The 20,074-nt window shown below is 40.4% G+C and overlaps 1 protein-coding gene across 4 annotated transcripts in view; it reads left to right on the top strand.

The window, feature by feature from the left end:
• LOC106055847 (protein kinase C-binding protein NELL1-like) overlaps positions 1–20,074 on the top strand; it is a 229,561-nt gene that overhangs the window by 73,901 nt on the left and 135,586 nt on the right. For all 4 annotated transcript variants that reach the window (XM_056031489.1, XM_056031490.1, XM_056031488.1 and 1 more), the window contains exons 3-4: positions 3,186–3,320; positions 18,478–18,628. In XM_056031489.1, the coding sequence (XP_055887464.1) occupies positions 3,186–3,320; positions 18,478–18,628 (286 nt within the window). The remainder of the gene's footprint in view (positions 1–3,185; positions 3,321–18,477; positions 18,629–20,074) is intronic.

The raw sequence follows: 20,074 nt of genomic DNA, 5'->3' as shown, positions 1-20,074 counted from the left end.
TATTTTGCCTACCCCCCCCCCCCATTTTTTTAAAGTATGAAGACGAGGAAGAACATCTTTATATTAGATGGAATACCCCCCCCCCGCCTCCCACTCCTGTTCATTTTGCCCTCCCCCTCTCATTCTCTATTTCTCTCTGTCTTTCGCATATTATCTTTTGGGTTTAGCCAGGCGAGTGGGGAGGGGGGGGGGTTCGATAACACACGAGGGCTTTATTCAAGACGCAGACGATGGCGTGTCACGTCCGAGACGTCCTTGTAATAAATTGGACGTCACGAGACACGCGTGAAATGAGATTATCAGGCTCGTCATAAGGCCATCAAATTTGCAATGTGATTTTCATGGAAGAAATACACACACACACGAAATGAGTTGATTATAGCGACTGAATCATCGGGAAAATCCTTTTTTTGTTTTTGTTTAGTTTTGTTTTTTAAAGGAGCTTTTTAGTCTTCCGAGACAATAATCCATTCAAACTAAATAGAAAGAAATGACGTCATCACCAAGGTCAAAGTAATGTAGCATTCGTCATTTCCGCCTTTATCAGATTGCGTCTACAGTTTCGACCGGTATGTTGTTGGCGTTACCTAAGAATGTAAAATTTTTTTTTAAGACATCTAGCTTGAACCTCCTTCTGCTAGAAAAGGAACTACCGTCTCTCATTAGTAGTAATTTGGATTCATTTTTCTTAAATGTAGGGCAATATCCCTGTAGAAAAGTCGAATTAAAAGAACCTTTAGATACTTGACCAAAGAGAAAAGACTTCGTTAGAAGTACCCGTTGAAAAAGTGGGCGGGGCGACGCTGAGTTTGTGTCAAACACAAACTCTCTTTGTAATTTTGTACAAGTTCTCCTGCTTTCTCAATAATAACAACACACCACAATCTTTTTTTATTTTGGCGTATTTTCAATTTTGAATAACTGTCTAAAACCGAATAATTCTTTGGTTTATCCCAATCTGTTCCACGAAAACTCCTCGCGTTTTCATTAACTCTTTCTCTCCGTAATTATTTACCACATTCTGGTGGAATTAACGCTGGTATCGTCAGTTAGGAGAGGAGTTAATGCTGCCTTCATTGGACTGGCTTAGATAAATAGAGAAATAAAACCAGTTCGTTACATCGTATGTAAATCGAGTCTTTTTAGGATGGCCGCCTGGTCGTGCGGTTTGCGCGCTGGACTGTCGTTCGGATTTATCGACGGTCGAGGGTTCAAACCCTGCCCGCTCCCATCCCCCGTCGTCCTGCGGGAGGTTTGGACTAGGAAGTAAACTATCTTCAACTCTGAAGGAACATCCTAAAGCATGTAAAACATTTTACAAACATTTTGAGTCTTAAAATTCATACTGTTTAAATCCAAAGTAAAAAGTATGTTTTATAAAACATTAGTCATGCCTGTCCACACCTGATAATGTCTTTATCATTGGAAGAAAGGCCAGTGATGGAATATACAATTAATCGGGAATTATATGCCCAGCTCCAATAACCAAAAAATAAACAAAATTGCTATGGCAAAATACCCTTTCTTGAGCACTAAGACCAGATGGAACACCCACCAGCAATCCCGGACCATAGATCAGCAATTCATTAAGAGACCCCAGGAACCCTAGCGAATCAATGGACCCCATTCACCAATCGTAAACAAACAACATTAAGCCACGTGATAATATTGATGAAACAGTGAAAAAAAAAACGTATCACGTGACAGCCTTTATGGATTAAATATTTTGTTATAGAAGAGATAGAAAATCACGTGGCTAAATGTGGTTTGTTTACGATTGGTGAATGGGGTCCAATTCATATCACATATCCTACCGATTTTCTCGAGAAACATTGTTAGTACGCTACAGTATAATTTTACTGTTGCCAACTAGATTTGAACTAAATCAAAGCTACACATGAAAGAGGTTAGAAAGATAGATTCTGTAGGGTAAAATACTGCACACACATTATCATTTAGATTTTTAAAAAAAAACAGCCAAAAATTGGAATATCAACACTTAATTTTTTACACCGGATACACCGAAAAGGCTTGCTATTTATAGCTTGTTCCGCCATGTATGAAAATCTCAAATAAGATCATCTTAAAACGGATTTCCCCTAATGTATAACGATCTTAAAAAAAAATAATCGTGTTACTATGTCATCCAAAGATTGGCGACAGACTAAGACAGCCGGAAAGGCTAAACAGGTTTTATCGTAATTCCAGGCGACACACTTTCCTTCACACCCAGGTATTCTGGTGTGATGGTTTCTGGATCCTCCCTGACATTCCTGGTCCAGATTCCACAACACATTGGGTCGTCTGCTAGACATTTTTATTCTGCGCACTAGGCAGAGAATAGAACTAAAGGAGAAGGTGGGGGGGGGGGGGCATGTGAAGCTGGTAAAGTCAAAGTTTCCCTTTTCAGACCTTGCGATCTATGGGGGGCAGATGATGTTAAAAATCATCTGTTTCTTAGGCCAGCGGTTAACTAGGAGGGTGTCATGTGGCCAGCACAACGACCAACCGCCTTTACTTTCCCAAAACTAAAGTCAAGTACCCGTTAGAGCTGGGTGAGCTGAGTGGACGGGGGGGGGGGGGGAGGTCGCCCTAAAAATCATGAAATTCAAAATTTCAGTGTTCACCGAGATTCGAACACAAGTGCTTAACTACTAAGCCACCGTGCCCCCCGCCCTCTTGGTGGCTGGTAGTTAACAAACATACTTTTAAAAAATCACTTTAGGGGAATACTAAATGGGTAAATGAGAACATAGGTAAATACGTGAAATGAAGCCTCAGGGGCAAGTGAACTTGTAGCCCAATGAATGGAAATTTTATGTATGAAACTAATGCCCGAACACATATTAAGAACTGTTCTATGCTTTAAGCCTTCCAGAGGTCTCGAGTTGAAATCCCTGAGAACACTGGGATTTTAAGCTTCGTGACTTTTTTTTAGGACGCCCTTGAGTCCACCTCATTGTAATGGGTAACTAAAAATTGGGGAAAGTAAAGGCAAGCTGATCGCTGTGGTGGCCACATGACACCCTCGTGGCTTATAGGAACTGAGGGGTTTTCCATCATCTCCCCACATAGATCGCAAGGTCTCTTAGTTGACCTACTTTTTTTTCCTGTTTTCTCATTTTCTTTGACCTTTTAATTTTTCTAAGGCTTTTTATCTACACCCTGTTTGGTTTTCTTTCCAGGTCTAGCTGTGGAACCGGCAGGCCATGAAGTGCTGGACCTCCTCCAAGGCCTCAATGCTACCTCGGCCGAGTCGCTGGCCGGGCTACGGTACACAAACGGCCCGAACACGAGTTCGCCAGCAATCCTGTTGGAGGGTAAGTCCATTCATCTAAGTCCCTGTGTGTTGTGTCACGTGGTACGTCTCTTAGCTTCTTTCTAGTGCATCTTGGGACAGAGTTTCAGGTCAGCCTGAACAGACTTAACAGGCGCCAATGATGCAGAACAAAATAAACTGTTCAGACACAAATAGATCCATTTGTCTCTTGTGTGGGTGTGTGTTGGTGGCGGGGTCATTTTACAATTCCTTTTTTTGTGTGTGGTAGGGAAGATTTATCTATCTATCTATCTATCTATCTATCTATCTATCTATCTATCTATCTATCTATCTATCTATCTATCTATCTATCTATCTATCTATCTATCTATTCGTCCGTACATTTATCTATTCATCAATCCATAACAATCGCTCACCTTTAGATAGTTATACATCAAGTCTTTACTCCAGCACCTACATGGTCATGTAGTCAATTAGACAAAGAAAGCACTGTATAAAGACACACACATACTGTCTATAGACACACACACACACTGTTTTTCCTACACACATAGAAGATAACAATTTTAAATAAACAGATGGTTAACAGGAGATAAATTAAACGACTCTACGTAATGGGACAAAATAAAACACCCTAAGCCATCCTGGCAACAATCTTTCGCTTATTCATTTTATTTGCCAGATATTTTTAGTTAAAACAAACACGCTTTCAAAAAATCCCTTTACTCCTAGAACTGTCGCAATAAACTGCACATCCATTCACACTGAACAAATATCTTGTTTATTTAACTTTTTTTTTTAGCGGTTTCTTTATATAGATATCAGATTGTACTAAGTAAACAAAAAAAAACAACAAAAAAACCTCGCTTTGTTGTACATTTTGTTTTATCTCCGCCAAGACAATATAATTTTTGGTGTCAGAAATTGTGCTAAATCTGGTCAGCTTTGGTTGACGTCAAATGGTAACTCCCTAGTTGTTTTTTTTTTTTTTTTTTCATTAATAACACACTTTTTATTTAATATTGTTGACATTATTTAATTATATTTCTCTAATATAATATGACGGGTATTTATGCCTAGCTTGTTTTCCTGAATCTGCCTGTTTAAAAAAATATGATTTGAAGGATTAGATTATAGATTATAGGTAGAGACAGGCCCTCCACCAAAACTATTAGGGCCCCAGAAAGCTGGGTACGTGTGGGCCCTCTGCTTTACCCCCCCCCCCCCAACACACACACACGAAAAGTCTTTGAATATGTATAACAGCTAAGAAAAGGGATGCATTAAAAAAAAATCATGAAGGTGCCCCGGATTACGGTCCTGTCTTTCCCCCCTTCGCCCCATACCCAAGCAGTCATGGTACCCCGATTTAGTGTGTTCTCTTGAACATGAGATACTGGTATAGCTAGTTCTGAGAACCACTGTCTGTCTAACAATAGGGCCGTGAATAAGTTAACGCTGATTACGCAGTGAAGTTGAAGAAAAGAGAGAGAGAGAGAGAGAAAGAGAGACAGAGAGAGAGAAAGAGAGAGACAGAAAGAAAGAGAGAAAGAAAGAGAGAGAGAGAGAGAAAGAAAGTGAGAGAGAGAGAGAAAGAGAGAGAAAGAAAGAAAAGAGAGAGAGAGTGAGAGAGAGAGAAAGAAAGAAAGAGAGAGAGAGAGAGAGAGAACGAGAAGGGTTGGGCGATAGTGGGGGCGGCTGGTGAACAGCATGCTCCTATTGCGTTGGATTAAAGAGTTTTGTTACACCATGAAGGTACCGTACCGTCGTGGTGTTTAAACTGCAACGGACGTCTTCTGCCTCAACGGTATGCCGCAGTGACGTAGCGCTCTCGCGGGAGAATGGTGTCAGTGGGGTAACGTCTGCACCCGCACCGCATCCCCCCCCTCTTTCTCCTTAGCCTCCCCCGCTCTGTATACCCCCCCCCCCCACACACACCTTTTTACTCTCTCTCTCTCTTCCCGAGACATAAATTTTCAGACATTTTTTGTTCTTTTCGATACTCGTGCTAAAAGACTGGAAGAGAAAAACGGAAGACACGAGGACGGATCGAGAGAAAGTGGGAATTGGAAGGAGGCGAAGGTAGATTTAACCCCCAGACAGACAGTTATGCAGCGCTGAGATATTTAGGCCACGATTCTTCCCCTCGGTTGTCCTTCGACCTCCCCCCCCCACACCATCCCCCCTCCCCCCTCATGGTCTCGTGCCGCACCGGCGCTTGCGCTTCAGGGATCTACGTCCTAGTGAGTATCTCTGTGTGCGAGCCTGACTTCCTCCTCCCTGAGTCATTTCACACATCGGGGTCTCCCGTACATATGCGATCGATTCAACGAAAGTTGTCTACACACAGAAGGGACGGCTCTGTGAGCACACGGCACAGACATGTCTGCCAAGACATTCAGAAGTATTATCCAGATTCTACGTCTACTTGTGAAAACGTCCATTGTCCATCGCGATTACATGTCTGCCAAGACATTCAGAAGTATTGTCCAGATTCTACGTCTACTTGTGAAACGTCCATTGTCCATCGCGATTACATGTCTGCCAAGACATTCAGAAGTATTATCAGACTTCTAAGTCTAGTTATGAAACGTCCATTGTCCATCGCGATTACATGTCTGGCAAGACATTCAGAAGTATTATTCAGATTCTACGTCTTTTTGTGAAAGTCCATTGTCTATCACGATTACATGTCTGCCAAGACATTCAGAAGTATTGTCCAGATTCTACGTCTACTTGTGAAACGTCCATTGTCCATCACGAAAACATGTCTGCCAAGACATTCAGAAGTATTATCAGACTTCTAAGTCTAGTTGTGAAACGTCCATTGTCCATCGCGATTACATGTCTGCCAAGACATTCAGAAGTATTATCCAGATTCTACGTCTACTTGTGAAACGTCCATTGTCCATCGCGATTACATGTCTGCCAAGACATTCAGAAGTATTATCCAGATTCTACGTCTTTTTGTGAAACGTCCATTGTCCATCATTACACTTTCTAGACTTCGCCGAAGAGGCAGTCAAAGCGTTGGTCAGTTGCTAGTCAGTTTGCGTCCAATTCGTCCGTGGTTATTTAGTCCGTGGTAGTTAATCTGAGACTATTTGGTTTCTAGTTTGTTCTTGGTTAGTTTATCCGTGATCTGTTTGTCCGTGATTAATTTATTCACGTCTGGCTTACCCATTAGCATAAGTTAGCTCGTAACTTGTGTTTTATGCTCTAAGTCTGAGACCAAGATTATGCTCGTGAATTTAACATATATGCTGGTGGTATTCATTGACCTTTGCGGTCTGTAGCGCTGGAGATCCTGTGAAAGGGAACAAACTCAAAGAAATTATCATGCTCAAAATAAATCCGTCAATCTTGCAGTTCACAGGTTTGATACACGGACGCTTAGTTTGGTAGCCAAGCTGTCTAGCCCTTAACCACTACGTGCTTCACCAAGGAGTCTAAATGGAGCGCATTTTTTGTGTGTGTGTGCTCATTGCTGGAAGTCTTGGCAATGAAGTCAATGCCAGTGTTCTTTAGTTCGAAAGTTTAAAAGAAAATAGAGCTTGCGTCTTTTCTTCTTGGCCCTAATTTCAAAGGGGGGGGGGGACGTTGGAGAACTCTTCAATTTTTAGGTGCCGGGGTAAATACATCCACAGGAACGTCTGAACCAACACACGATCAGGCGGGGGCGAAGAAACAGTGGGGGTGGGGGGGGGCATCAACTGATGCTAGGGCACCTGTCTCTGCCAGGAACATGTTCCAACACCAGGACCTCACAGAAACATGCCTTTGGGTGGCTGGCAGGAATGGCTTCGTATAAGGGGGGCGCTAGAAGTAATTGGGGGGGGGGAAGGTGACAGCTCTGCAAAATATCTCTTATAAGTTCTGTTGCAATTTAAAAAAAAAATAGCTTGGTCTCTCTTACTCAGAAAAAAAAGGAATTAAGTTTCTTAATACACGAACTAGACATCTAGAAAACCGGAAATTACCGAAGATCTTTGATGGTACTTTTAGTTTCACTGGAAAACAAATTCTGGGTAAAAAAATGTATAGGTTGGAACTCCCCGAGTTCCGGTTTCAACTCTTTGTTCTACCGTCTCATACTTTCATGCATTCATTCGAGATGAACATTTGGAAGAAGAGTGATTGGTGAACTTTTTTTTAGGCTCAAGTATCGTTCTTGTCACGTGGCTGAGAGAGATCACGTGACACTGTTGTAATTATATATAGAGAGACGTTGTTCCGACGGTACAGAGAGAGAGACAGACAGACAGACAGACAGATATTGTTAGATAGAAAGGGACTGAGAGGAAAAGAGAGAGACGGACAGACAGACAGACAGACAGATATAGTTAGATAGAAAGGGACTGAGAGGAAAAAAGAGAGAGACGGACAGAGATTGAGAGAAAGAGAGAGAGAGAGAGAAAAAGAGAGAGACAAAGAGAAAGAGAGAAAGAAAGAGAAGAGACAGAGACAGGGAGAAAGAGCGCGCTAGAGAAAGGGAGAAAGAGATACTGAGAGAAAAAGATAGGAGACAGAGAGAAAGTTTGTTCACATGTCATCGATTTTCACAAGGATGAAACAAAAACTGTCCACGATTGAGATATTTCTTAGAGTTTATACCTCCACCTCTTTGTAGTTTTTCCCTCCAATGTCCGTCCTCTTTCCCCCCTCCTTTAAATTATTCTGCACGTCTTTCGGAATGATGACGTCACTGCGGTTGAAGGAGAACAAAAAAGTTTGCGCTTTTGGTAGATCCAGCGACAAGATGATCACAAGGTTTGCGCAACCTCGCTCACGCACTGAAGCAGGACAACAACAACACAAAAAACCCCACATAATTTTAACACCTCTTTACCCTGCCCTCAGCCAGTCTCCGCCTCTGGCAGCACATTATCTTATCAGTTATATCTTATAATTTACAGTAGTTCTCCCGGCCTCTCTTTTTCTTGTCTCTCCGTTTTTCCTACCACCCCTCTCTCTCTCTCTCTCTCTCTAGCTCACTCTCTGTCTGTCTGTCTCTCTCTAGCTCACTCTCTGTCTGTCTGTTTGCCTGCCTGTCTGTCTCTCTCTAGCTCACTCTCTGCATGTCTGCCTGCCTGTCTGTCTCTCTCTAGCTCACTCTCTGTCTGTCTGTCTGCCTGCCTATCTGTCTCTCTCTAGCTCACTATCTGTCTGACTCTTTCTCTCTCTAGCTCACTCTCTGTCTGCATGCCTGTCTGTCTGTCTCTCTCTTTAGCTCACTCTCTGTCTGTCTGTCGGTCTGCCTGTCTCTCTCTAGCTCACTCTGTCAGACTCTTTCTCTCTCTAGCTCACTCTCTGTCTGTCTGCCTGCCTGCCTGTCTGTCTCTCTCTAGCTCACTCTCGGTCAGTCTCTTTCTCTCTCTAGCTCACTCTCTGTCTCTGTCTGTCTGTCTCTCTCGTTATATATATATATATATATATATATATATATATAAAGAGATTGTACTCACCATCATCTTCATAGCAATGTTGCTTCGCTCACGAGGAGGGCAGGGAACTCTTCGATCACGAACGATGAGCCTCAAAATGCCCCCCCCCTCCTCTTCTTTACCAGCACTGTCCCAGGTGAGCGGATCGATTGGACTGATCAATTACCTGGTTGTTTGAACATTGACCTCAGTACCTGCTCGCACCAGTGATAACAGAAAGTCTCATTATCAACACACTTTGATTGACGTGTTTGATTGGACTCGCTAATTAGTAGCCCGACTTGTCACTTTTATTACTTTATAGCAAGGAGTAGGATTTTGAAAGGAATATATTTATCTTGTATATTTCTGCTTTGAGAAAGGTTGACGAGAAATATTTTAAGTGTGACAGTTATAAGACCTTAATACATGTTTTTGATTCTGTTTGATCTCGTACAACTGTTTAATATTATAAAAGGTGGAGGCGGGCATTTACGTTATCTATCTATCTATCTATCTATCTATCTATCTATCTATCTATCTATCTATCTATCTATCTATCTATCTATCTATCTATCTATCTATCTATCTATCTATCTGGATGTTGACCTGTAAACCTTTGCCATGTCTCGGTAGACTATGGATGCAAATTCAAGATACAATTTTGTCCCTTACCACGTACATATTTTTGCCATCTCACTTTCTGGTTGTCAACTGAGGTACTTTTCACATCTTTGTATATAAACGAAAACACCTGTCAACTTTAAGTTAATGAATGCACTTTATAAAGCCTGTGTTGTTCTGGATTTTAAATCGACTTTAAAGGAATGAGTCATATGAGTTTTTTTGTGTTTTTTTTTTCAAAGAAGCCATAACATGAGGAGAAACCCAGCCGCCAGGGGAAGTAAATAATACATGAGAGATAGAAAGAGGGAGAGAGAAAAAAATCTATACTCATTTTTTTTTTTTTTGGTCTGTCATTCCGAGTGGAAAGCTTAAGGTGGAATCGATACGTCTTTACTGTCAGCGTTCTGGTCGTTAGCTTTGTCCCACGAGAGAGAGAGAGAGACTTGTAGACTTTCAATGTATGTGCTTGTGTTGTCTGACAGAAGAGAGAAAGAGAGAGAGAGAGTGAGAGGAATGAGAAAGCTTTATAAATGAAGAGAGCACGAGATACAGAAAGAAAGAGATTATCATTAAAGAAATGATATTTAAATGAATTATTAGAAAGAGAGCGAGAAAGAGCGAGAGAAATTGAAAATACTTTTTCCGATCATAACTTTATATGTACGTTTCGATCTTTCAGCCAAATACTTTGAGTAAATCTTTTTTTCCAAACAGCTTTCTTACTTTCTTTTTTTTTTTTTTTTATAAAGAAAACATGTATTCATCTTTTCTTTCATTTGGGACCTTAAGATTTATAAGCATTACGGGCTTAACCGGTGGGTAAAAGTTTTGTTTCGCATCTTTTCTATTCTCATTGGAACTCCAGACTTTAGCCATCCTAAGTCAACTTGCAATGCCACGGAACAATAGTCGCCTGCCCTCCTCTCTCTCTCTCTCCCGCCAGACATTCAGAGGCTATAGATGAGTGGACAAATACAATGGATATTTGCCGTTTCACCTTTCTGGAATTGACGAAATTTCCAGTTGCCGTTTGGTCTGATTCCCGGACAAAGTCTGGCCCTGAGATTGAAATATCGACATTTCGATTCTTTAGCTTCGAGCTTCAAACGAGGAACACACAAATACAAAAAAAAAAAAAAAAGCTCATAATAGTCTGGCATAGTTTTTATTCTTTCTTGTGTGTGTGTGTGTGTGTGTGTGTTTGATTGGAGGTGTGTTCTTTATTTTTTTCTTCTTTTCTCTGTTCGTGTTTCAACACTTTTTCTCCTTTCTGCCTACTTTCACATTCCATCCCCCCTTTGAAACCCCAGAGTCATATCATGTCTGTAATCAATAATTCAGAAACTGCATTTCTCTACAAGTCTAGTTCCTGTGAAACAATGCCATGAATGTTAAGGGTTGGGTTAGAGATTAGGGAGGGAGGGGGGGGGGGTTCCAGACAGGGAGAATCGTTCAAACTTTAAAGGTAAAACATTTAAAAAGTTCTTAGGTGTATTGTTTTATAGATATTTCTCAACAATATTGCGCATCCTTTTTGTGATCAAAGTTCCAATTCAGATATAGTCTCTGTTTCACACTTAAGGCCTAAATTTAAGAATTAGAGCCTCTATTTTGAGAATTAGAGCCTCCAGTTGAGATCTATGTTAGAGATATAGAGCCCCCATTTAAGATCTAAAAACTCTTTTTAAGCTTGTATCAATTTGAGTTTCAAAGCCTCTATTTGAGATCGTCTCTATTTGATATGTAGAGCCTCATTTTGAGATCGAGAGTCTCTATTTGATATGTAGAGCTTCAATCGGATATCGAAAGTCTCTATTTGATATCTAGAGCCTCAATTTGATATCTAGAGCCTCAATTTGAGATATGGAGCTATATTGAGATCCAAAGCCTCTATTTAAGATCTAGAGCTATGTATTTAAAAAAAAAAAGATGCACATAACATGACAAAGACTCACAATCATCTTGTCTCTTTTTTCTTTGCTCAATCATATTCCTATTAACCTTAAAGTCAGGATGATTAAGATGATGTGATTGGTCGATAAAATACAAAGTGTCAAATGTCATTTTACTTTTCCGAAACCTAGTCTTTGTGTGTGTATGTGTGTGTGTCTGTGTCTATGTGTTTCTATGTGTGTGTGTGTGTTCTGCTTGGCCACTATTTAGCACAATTGGTTCTTGCCACATCACATGATTGATTTTGCTTAGTGCCCGGAGGCTAGTCAGGTTCCGGAAGACAGTCGGGGTACTTTCAGGGCATGTCCCTTGGGGGCTTCATTGACTCCAAACCTTTTTCTGTTTCCAATTATGTAGTGATTTCTGATTCCGGCTATGAATTGGTTACCTCCAATGCTGAAGAGCGCAACAGAAAAAAAAAAGTTACAAGATAATGGGAACAATTTCTGCTTTCGGCTTACTGACTGATAGACTGACTGATAGACTGACTGATAGACTGAATGATAGACTGAATGATTGATTGGCAAACTCCCTTGGAGCAGAACCTCCAGACGTCCATTTCCGGTGTAAATAGTTTTGGTCTTAAATGTGAAATCGAAAATCTGTGTCTGAGTCAAGTCATTATTTTTAATGTTAGAGCTTAGGGTCGGCAACTTACGGCTCGCGCGTCTCGTACGTGGCACGGTGAGCAGTTGTAAAGCCGCTAAGGTTTCAAAAAATTATGAAGATGTATTTATATCTTTTTTTTAGACTTATCGGTATTTGTGTTTATAGCTTATTAAATAGATATATAAATGGGGCAAAGACATAGATAGCATGACTGATATATAAATAAGAAGGGTGAGTGAAGACGCTGTTTATAACGCATATAAAGATGCCCCGTCTTGTTCCACGCCCCTGTCAGCGCAGCTATAAATCTAGCCGGTTTTATAAAAGCTCGTAATCTCCAAGATTTATCGTTTTATCGATCACTGTAAATTTATTCCAGAAACTCAATAATTTTACTCCAGGGAGTTAACACCAGACGACGTAATAGGATATTTCAAGGGACATTAATCTGCACTTTGCATTCAGTATTTGTCTCCCCTCTTCCCCTTCAAGGGCACTAACTGGACTGGTTCCATTAGATTATCTGTCTTTCATCTTGTCGGCCATTTTTAAATTGCAATTATTTGAAACATTGGTCTGATAGTAACGCATTTAGAGGCAGTCTGTTTCGATTGATTTCTGGGATTGATAAAAAAGCCTACTCGAAATGGAATCCGTCTGGTGTATGGCTTTTGTTGAACACACTTATCTGTACTTGTAAATCAAGGGTTCAACGCACTAGAGACTAGCAAGGCTTCGTATACATTGGTGGTATGAGGGGTCCCCAACGAAACAATGTCCCCAACGAAACAAGGCCCCCGACGAAACAATGAGACATGTACTGTTGTTTTTTTTTTCAAATTCATTTATCTTTGCACTTTTCCCAGCGTTGGTCACACCACCTCCAACAACCGCTAACCACCAACTCCAACCACCTCCACCTTCAACCACATTCACCTCCAAACATTCAACTAGTTCCACCTCCAACCAACTTCACAACCAACCACTCCCACCACCTCCACATCCAGCCACCTCCAAGTACCGCCACCTCCAACCACACCTGCATTCAGCCACCTCCAACCATTTCCACTTTCAACCACCTATAGTCGGCTTATAGAGAGTCTTTCCTACAATACATGTTGCGCTCTGTGGGCTAAGATGCTCATCTAACGATGCATCTTCCACCTTTATAATAATAAATTATATAAACAACTATATCATAGTCTCTCTTCTATGGATACTATTTACTAAATAGTACTAGCGAATTTTTTTCATAAAAATGTTCTATGATGAGATGGGAGCACACCATGGATGCCTAGATCTGAAAAACTTCATTTCCAATTGTAAGGATTAATCATTTTAAACCATCCGTAATGTAGAAAAAAAAAATGTGTTTTGGTATGGTCTATATGTAGTGACATTCATCCATATGTATAACCATATTTTTTTTATGAACGATTTTCATGACCAATAAATGGTTGGAATCGTTTTGCATCAGAATGCCAACTTTACACAAAATTTGTCTCTATACTTAATGAAATCTATAACCCAAATTATAGATAATTTAAAGTAAAGTAGGACAATTGGTATTATCGACGGGGGGTTTACTCTTTTGTACGACATTGTGTATTCGTTTAGTCAACACGAGTTGTCTTCCTTTGTGATGTCCTCGGCACTGGCAATCGACTTCAATCTAATACTTGGCCAGGTTGTAAGGTGAGCTCTGAGGGGAGGGGGGATAAGTAGTTAGTACTGAAACCAGTGGCACTAGTATCGATTACCAATGCTGTTATTGTGATGCACAGACAGAGCTAGTCGATACGCACTCCCCGAGCGATGGTCGGAGACGCTGTCATCTCAAACGCCATCATTTTGTCACGTGCTAACTCTACCTATTTAACATGCGACTTAGACGGGAAAATGGTTTCAGAATGACAGTCACACATTTTTATTACTTATAATAGTAAATTACAAGGTTAATAATTATAACAGATCCGAATTATGGGGGCTTGAAAATATCACTAGTTATTACTTTTAGATTATGCTATTATCTTATCTTATAAAATACAGACGTTACTTCAAAAAAAGACGATGATTACGTCCTACGCGTGTTCCTAGGTCAATATAGTGATGCATGTTAACCAATAAGCACTTTTCATTTTATTGAATTCTAAATCTGCAGACTTGGAGGATTCCAATGCGGATCAGTAAATTAATTCTAATTCGATTGGGATAATGAGGAAAATTCATCTCGTGGTGACCTATCAAGAAACTGATGTTTGATCCAAATTCGATCAACTGGAATCTGCATAAATGTTACTAGTCATTTGGTTCCATTCTACTTTTGTGTGTTACATTGAAATGCCAACAAAACTACTGTTCTGAAGCGAATTCCTCCGCGCCCGACTAACGCATTCTATTTCATCAATAAACACTTGATTAGTCCGCCACTTAACATAGTTTGTCGTCTGCAAGGTTATGCTTCATGTATCACTGCGCCATACAAGCTGACGGTGTAATTAGTCCCTCCAAATGAAATGTAGTACATCTATTAGTAGGTTGTTGTTTTTTTTCCTTGTATAAACTTCTGACTGTAGTCGTGCGATGGGAGTTTGGGGTTTGGGGGACTTTTGGGTGGGACTTTTTTTTAGAGTTAATTCCCTTGGTCATGGAATCTGTGTCGCGACTGGGATACAAGACTGTACATTGGGTGCGATATGATTTGATGACTATTAATACACCGGCTCATGCTACGGTGACATCTGCTACTTTGACTTCTGCTACGTTGACTTTTGCTACGTTGACTTCTGCTACATCGACATCTGCTACATCGACATCTGCTACATCGACTTCTGCTACATCAACTGCTGCTACATTGAATGCAGCTACGTCGACTTCTGCTACAAGAACTTCTGCTACCTATATATAGATATATAGGTATGGCTTCCTCGGGATACATGTGTATTTATAAAATTACACAATTTAAATAACATTATTCAAGAATAATATATATATATAATAAATATATATTTGCAACATGAGCTTATTTGTAATCAACAGATATCCTTTAATATCCACCAGAGTTATTTTGCAAAGTCTTTTATGTTGGAATTACTTGACAATAACGAAATGTCAAGGGAAGATAACAATTAACCAGCAGACGATAGTGCAGGGTAATCTCCCCATTAAATCCTCGGGTTGTAATCAATGGATTCCATTGACCTGGCTACAAGCCGAAGAATCTAGCCACAGGAACCACTCATTCCAGGTGATCATGTTAGCCAGGTCCCCTTATCTTTTATCCCCCTTCCCCTTCCCCACGGGACAACCTAACGCCCGGCGCCTGTGGCGTGACCATAATTCATTCGCGAGTTGTCTCCCTGGCCGAGAACGCGCGCGATTATTCTCCGGGAATTCTTTCATCAGACGAAATTTAGAAATTCTCGAGACCTCCTTCTCGTGGACGTGTTGGTATGGCTGCTGTTGTTGTTTGGTATGGCTGCTGTTGTTGTTTGGTATGGCTGCTGTTGTTGTTTGGTATGGCTGCTGTTGTTGTTGGTATGGCTGCTGTTGTTGTTTGGTATGGCTGCTGTTGTTGTTTGATATGGCTGCTGTTGTTGTTTGGTATGGCTGCTGCTGTTGTTGGTATGGCTGCTGTTGTTGTTTGGTATGGCTGCTGTTGTTGGTATGGCTGCTGTTGTTGTTTGGTATGGCTGCTGTTGTTGTTGGTATGGCTGCTGTTGTTGTTTGGTATGGCTGCTGTTGTTGTTGGTATGGCTGCTGTTGTTGCCGTTGTAACTTCTTGATGACAAACGTTTATCTTTGAAGATGACTTAGATCTAAAAAGAGGGCGCTGGAAAAGGGCGCTGGGGGGGGGGGGGGGAGCTGGAGAAGGGCGGATGAGGTAGGTCGTGGACAGCCTTTGCTCGCCGTCTCGTGTGCTCGTTAAGTACCTTATGAATGTCTAGCGTTCGCGATGGTGGCGCTTCTGACACTGGTGGAGTGATGCTATCAGATGTTGAGTCTATAAACTAAACAAGAAAAGTATTCTCCACTACCCAAGCCTCGCGGGATACCGGTTTTGAAAAATATTCCAGGAGCGAACATCGACGGCCTGAAAGAATGTTTTCCAGAAGTCTCTAAATAACGAGTCGCTTTGATTAGAGAATGTACACATCTCTTCTAGGTAAACCTAACTTCTCTCTCTCTCTCTCCCTCCCTCTCCCTACCTCACTCATTTTCTCTCCCTTTCTCTCTCTTCTATCACTTCTATGTAAACCTAACGCCTCTCTCTCTCTCTCCTTCTTTATCTCCGTCTTTCTCTCCCTCTCTCTCCCTCTCCCTACCTCTCTCATTTTCTCTCTCCATCTCTCTCTATCCCAATCTCTCACTCTATTTCTCTTCATCTCTTTCTTTCCCCCTCTCTCTCTCTCTTCTTCTCCATCTCTCTCTTCCTCTCCCACTCCATCTCTCTTTTCCTCTCCCTCTCCATCTCTCCCTCTCTCTTCTATCACTCTCTTCTAGTACAATATACACATTCTCACAATTTCTATCTTAATTTTTGTTATTTGTTTTTTTTTTTTTTTTTGTAAAAAAAAATTTATAAAAAATCTCAATATGGAGAAACTTGTTAGAAGCGGGAACAAAAAAGTTACATTCATTGTACTGAAACTCATGCAGCAATTTGATTTGTCGATAACATTCAGGATATTCCAAGCCGTTCTAAGGGGGTTTTGGAATAGAAAAGAATCAATCACTCTGTTTGCATTCACATCACGTTTACAATGTATTTACATCTGTGTACTCCCCAAGCGCTCAAAGCTGCTTTAACTTTGTACATTAATGTTGCATTCTGATCTTCAAATAATATGGGAAGGACTGAACATCGCTCTTGTGTAATTCCTGGCTGGGGGATTTGGGGGGGGGGGCGAGGGGGGACGATGTAGACAAGGAAAAAATAAAAAGCTATAAAAATGTAATCAAATTTTAAGGGAAATTGTCGACACTGCTGCTGGCGCCGACGTCAATTGTTTCCAAGTGGATTGGAAGAGCAGGACAAATCTCTCGGCTGATGGACTCTTTATTAAAGAGTTTAGTAGCCACGAAATGAAAGCGGCACAACTCCTGCTTTTTGGGGGGAAGAATATTGTGGACGAGATATTTCAAAAGAATAACTAGATCAGAAACGAAAGAAGAAAAAGACAGACAACTTTATGAATATGAATCCAGGTGGTTCGTGTCTTCTTACAGGTGCTAGAAATACGGCGTGGCCCATTCAAGTGACTTGGCTCTCGCCAGTGAATGTAATTTCTTCATTAGATGGCACGCGATAACCCCCAAGCCCCGCTACAAGCGCGAGCCACGTTTGGGGTAGGCGTGGTGTGATATAAAGATGTGATGTGACTAGAGAGTTTGTGTGGTGACTACAAAGTTTGGATGATGTGACTAGAGAGTTTGTGTGGTGACTAGAAAACTTGGATGATGTGACTAGAGAGTTTGTGTGGTGACTAGAAAACTTGGATGATGTGACTAGAGAGTTTGTGTGGTGACTACAAAACTTGGATGATGTGACTAGAGAGTTTGTGTGGTGACTAGAAAGTTTGGATGATGTGACTAGAGAGTTTGTGTGGTGACTAGAAAGTTTGGATGATGTGACTAGAGAGTTCGTGTGGTGACTAGATAGTTTGGATGATGTGACTAGAGAGTTTGTGTGGTGACTAGAAAACTTGGATGATGTGACTAGAGAGTTTGTGTGGTGACTAGAAAGTTTGGATGATGTGAAGTAGTAGTAGATTAATGGTGAGTGCAGTATTTCATGTTGATATGCAGCCCCAGATTCGACCTACATATTTTGCCACACCAACGCAAAAACAAAAACCATTGTCCACCGATGGTTGATTAAGACTGTCTATAATACCCAACAAAATACACTTTCCAAACTTTAGTTTTGTGTATAGTTTTTTTTTTTTACTTTCGCATAATTCAAGCTTTGTTTGACATGAATAAAACAAAAAAAAAAGTTGAAAGAGATTCCCCGGTCTCCGTAATAAGTTTGTATCCGAAAAGTGTCGCGTCTTTATCATAGTAAACATATATATAGAGAGAGAGGGACAGACAATCACTGTTATTTGGATTTGGTAACTAGTTTGTATTTCTGATGGTGAAACTTTTTCTGTTTTGTAAATTCTTTCTGTTTTATAAATTCTTTCTGTTTTGTGAATTCTTTCTGTTTTAAAAATTCTTTCTGTTTTGTAAATTCTTTCTGTTTTGTAAATTCTTTCTGTTTATAAATTCTTTCTGTTTTGTGAATTCTTTCTGTTTTGTGAATTCTTTCTGTTTTATAAATTCTTTCTGTTTTATAAATTCTTTCTGTTTTTTTTTAATTCTTTCTGTTTTATAAATTCTTTCTGTTTTATAAATTCTTTCTGTTTTATAAATTCTTTCTGTTTTATAAATTCTTTCTGTTTTGTGAATTCTTTCTGTTTTATAAATTCTTTCTGTTTTGTGAATTATTTCTGTTTTGTAGATTCTCTGTTTAATTCACGCTTTAATTGCTTTGAATAGCATTGACAGTGAATTAGTTGTTGTTTTTTTTTTCTCTTGCAGACCCTGTCCGATACATAGCCATGTCCAGGTCTTTCAGCCAAAGAGCACAGAGGTTGCTTGCTGACCATTCTGACGTCACGTTTCTCTGTTCGGTCCAACAGAAGCCTGGAAATACGGGCACAATATTGGCTTTAAACTCTGAATCCAACAGGTAACTAAGACAACGGTTTGACTTTTAAAAAGAAAATGGTTATATGTTGCTTTTTAATCGCTTAGTGTGTGGCCCCTAAGAGGATGACTCCTACTACATCTAGATTAAATTACTATTACACTGTGGAGCGGTTTCAGAGGGCCCCGTTTATAAAAGAATATTATTAAACCGTTAAACTTTGAATTCCTAGCCCTAGCCTTTTCTGGGGACCTTCCGGCTCACTGGTCATTTGCCCGAATGCCCGATTTTGCCCATATTGCCAGTCCTCCCCTGTACGACCCCCTGCAACATATTTTGAGTCATCGTCTTAGCCAACATGGTTGATACGAAGCTGCTATTTCAGTGCATACAGGCAACTTTGTTATTTAAATGAAGTAGTTTGTCTTTAACACCATGCGTTTAGGGGCTTACTTTCGAAAACATTTTTTTCCACAATAAAGTGACAAATTCATAAATTGTTTGTAAATTTTCAGAACCAAAAAAGTAACTTAAAAAAATTACTAAAATAAGTAGAGTAGAATGTAACAATATTAGAATCCCGCATATCCCTTAGAGAAAAACTCTCTTGATGCATCACTTCCATTGAGCACACACACACACGTACACACACAAATAACTAAACAGGTACATACGATGCTCACCTGAGATGCCATTACGATTCTGCTGCGTCTCTTCTCTCGCACAGTTCTACATCCAACAATTAGACTAGGCCCAAAGATAAGACGGTAGAGAGAGAGCTTTTTTTTTTTTTTTTTAGAGGGAATGTAATTTGGTAGGAGTGTCGAAGGGGGAGGATGCGGAGGACATCTCTTCCGGTCTGGTCTGCGTTCAAATACAGATACATATCAATATCTAATAATGCCATCTACAGACTAACTCACACGCGCACGTGTAAACAACGACCTATTCTGCTCACCTCACCGTTTAAACATACCTGTTAACTCAAAAGACAAGAACACACCCCCGCCTATTTTACGTAAAAAAAAAAAAAAAGGCCCACCCTATATCTCTCGCCCCTGGCCAAGTCCCTCGAGCCATTATCCGCAGAACCATTTTTATGTAGCCAAGTTTAATAGTCTTTTGTTAACGATTTTTTTCCGGCCTTTTTAAAAGTTGTTTTTTTTTTTGGGGGGGGGGGGGAAGGAGGTTGGCTTTTTTTTTAAAATCCATCTCTTCCACTGTCGCTCCATCCCGCCCACACCCTCACATCCAGCCATCGTATATACAAAGGCAAATATCAACAGACGCCGGTAGCACCAGTTCTTTTAAACAGTTCAACCACCAAGTTCCGATAACTCAATGATTCATTGGACTTCTGAGGGGAGACAATAAGAAAAAAACAAAAAAATCTCGCTGAAACCAGACCAAAGTCTTAAAGTGAAGGAACATGGGGAAAAATGAATATATCAAAATGTGCTGTACAAGTCGGTCTAATAATTATAAGCT

The sequence above is a fragment of the Biomphalaria glabrata genome, chromosome 6, assembly GCF_947242115.1.
Source record: "Biomphalaria glabrata chromosome 6, xgBioGlab47.1, whole genome shotgun sequence".
Taxonomy (NCBI): domain Eukaryota; kingdom Metazoa; phylum Mollusca; class Gastropoda; family Planorbidae; genus Biomphalaria; species Biomphalaria glabrata.
The sequence above is the reverse complement of the archived record's forward strand: the minus strand, read 5'-3'. Positions and strand labels throughout refer to the sequence as shown.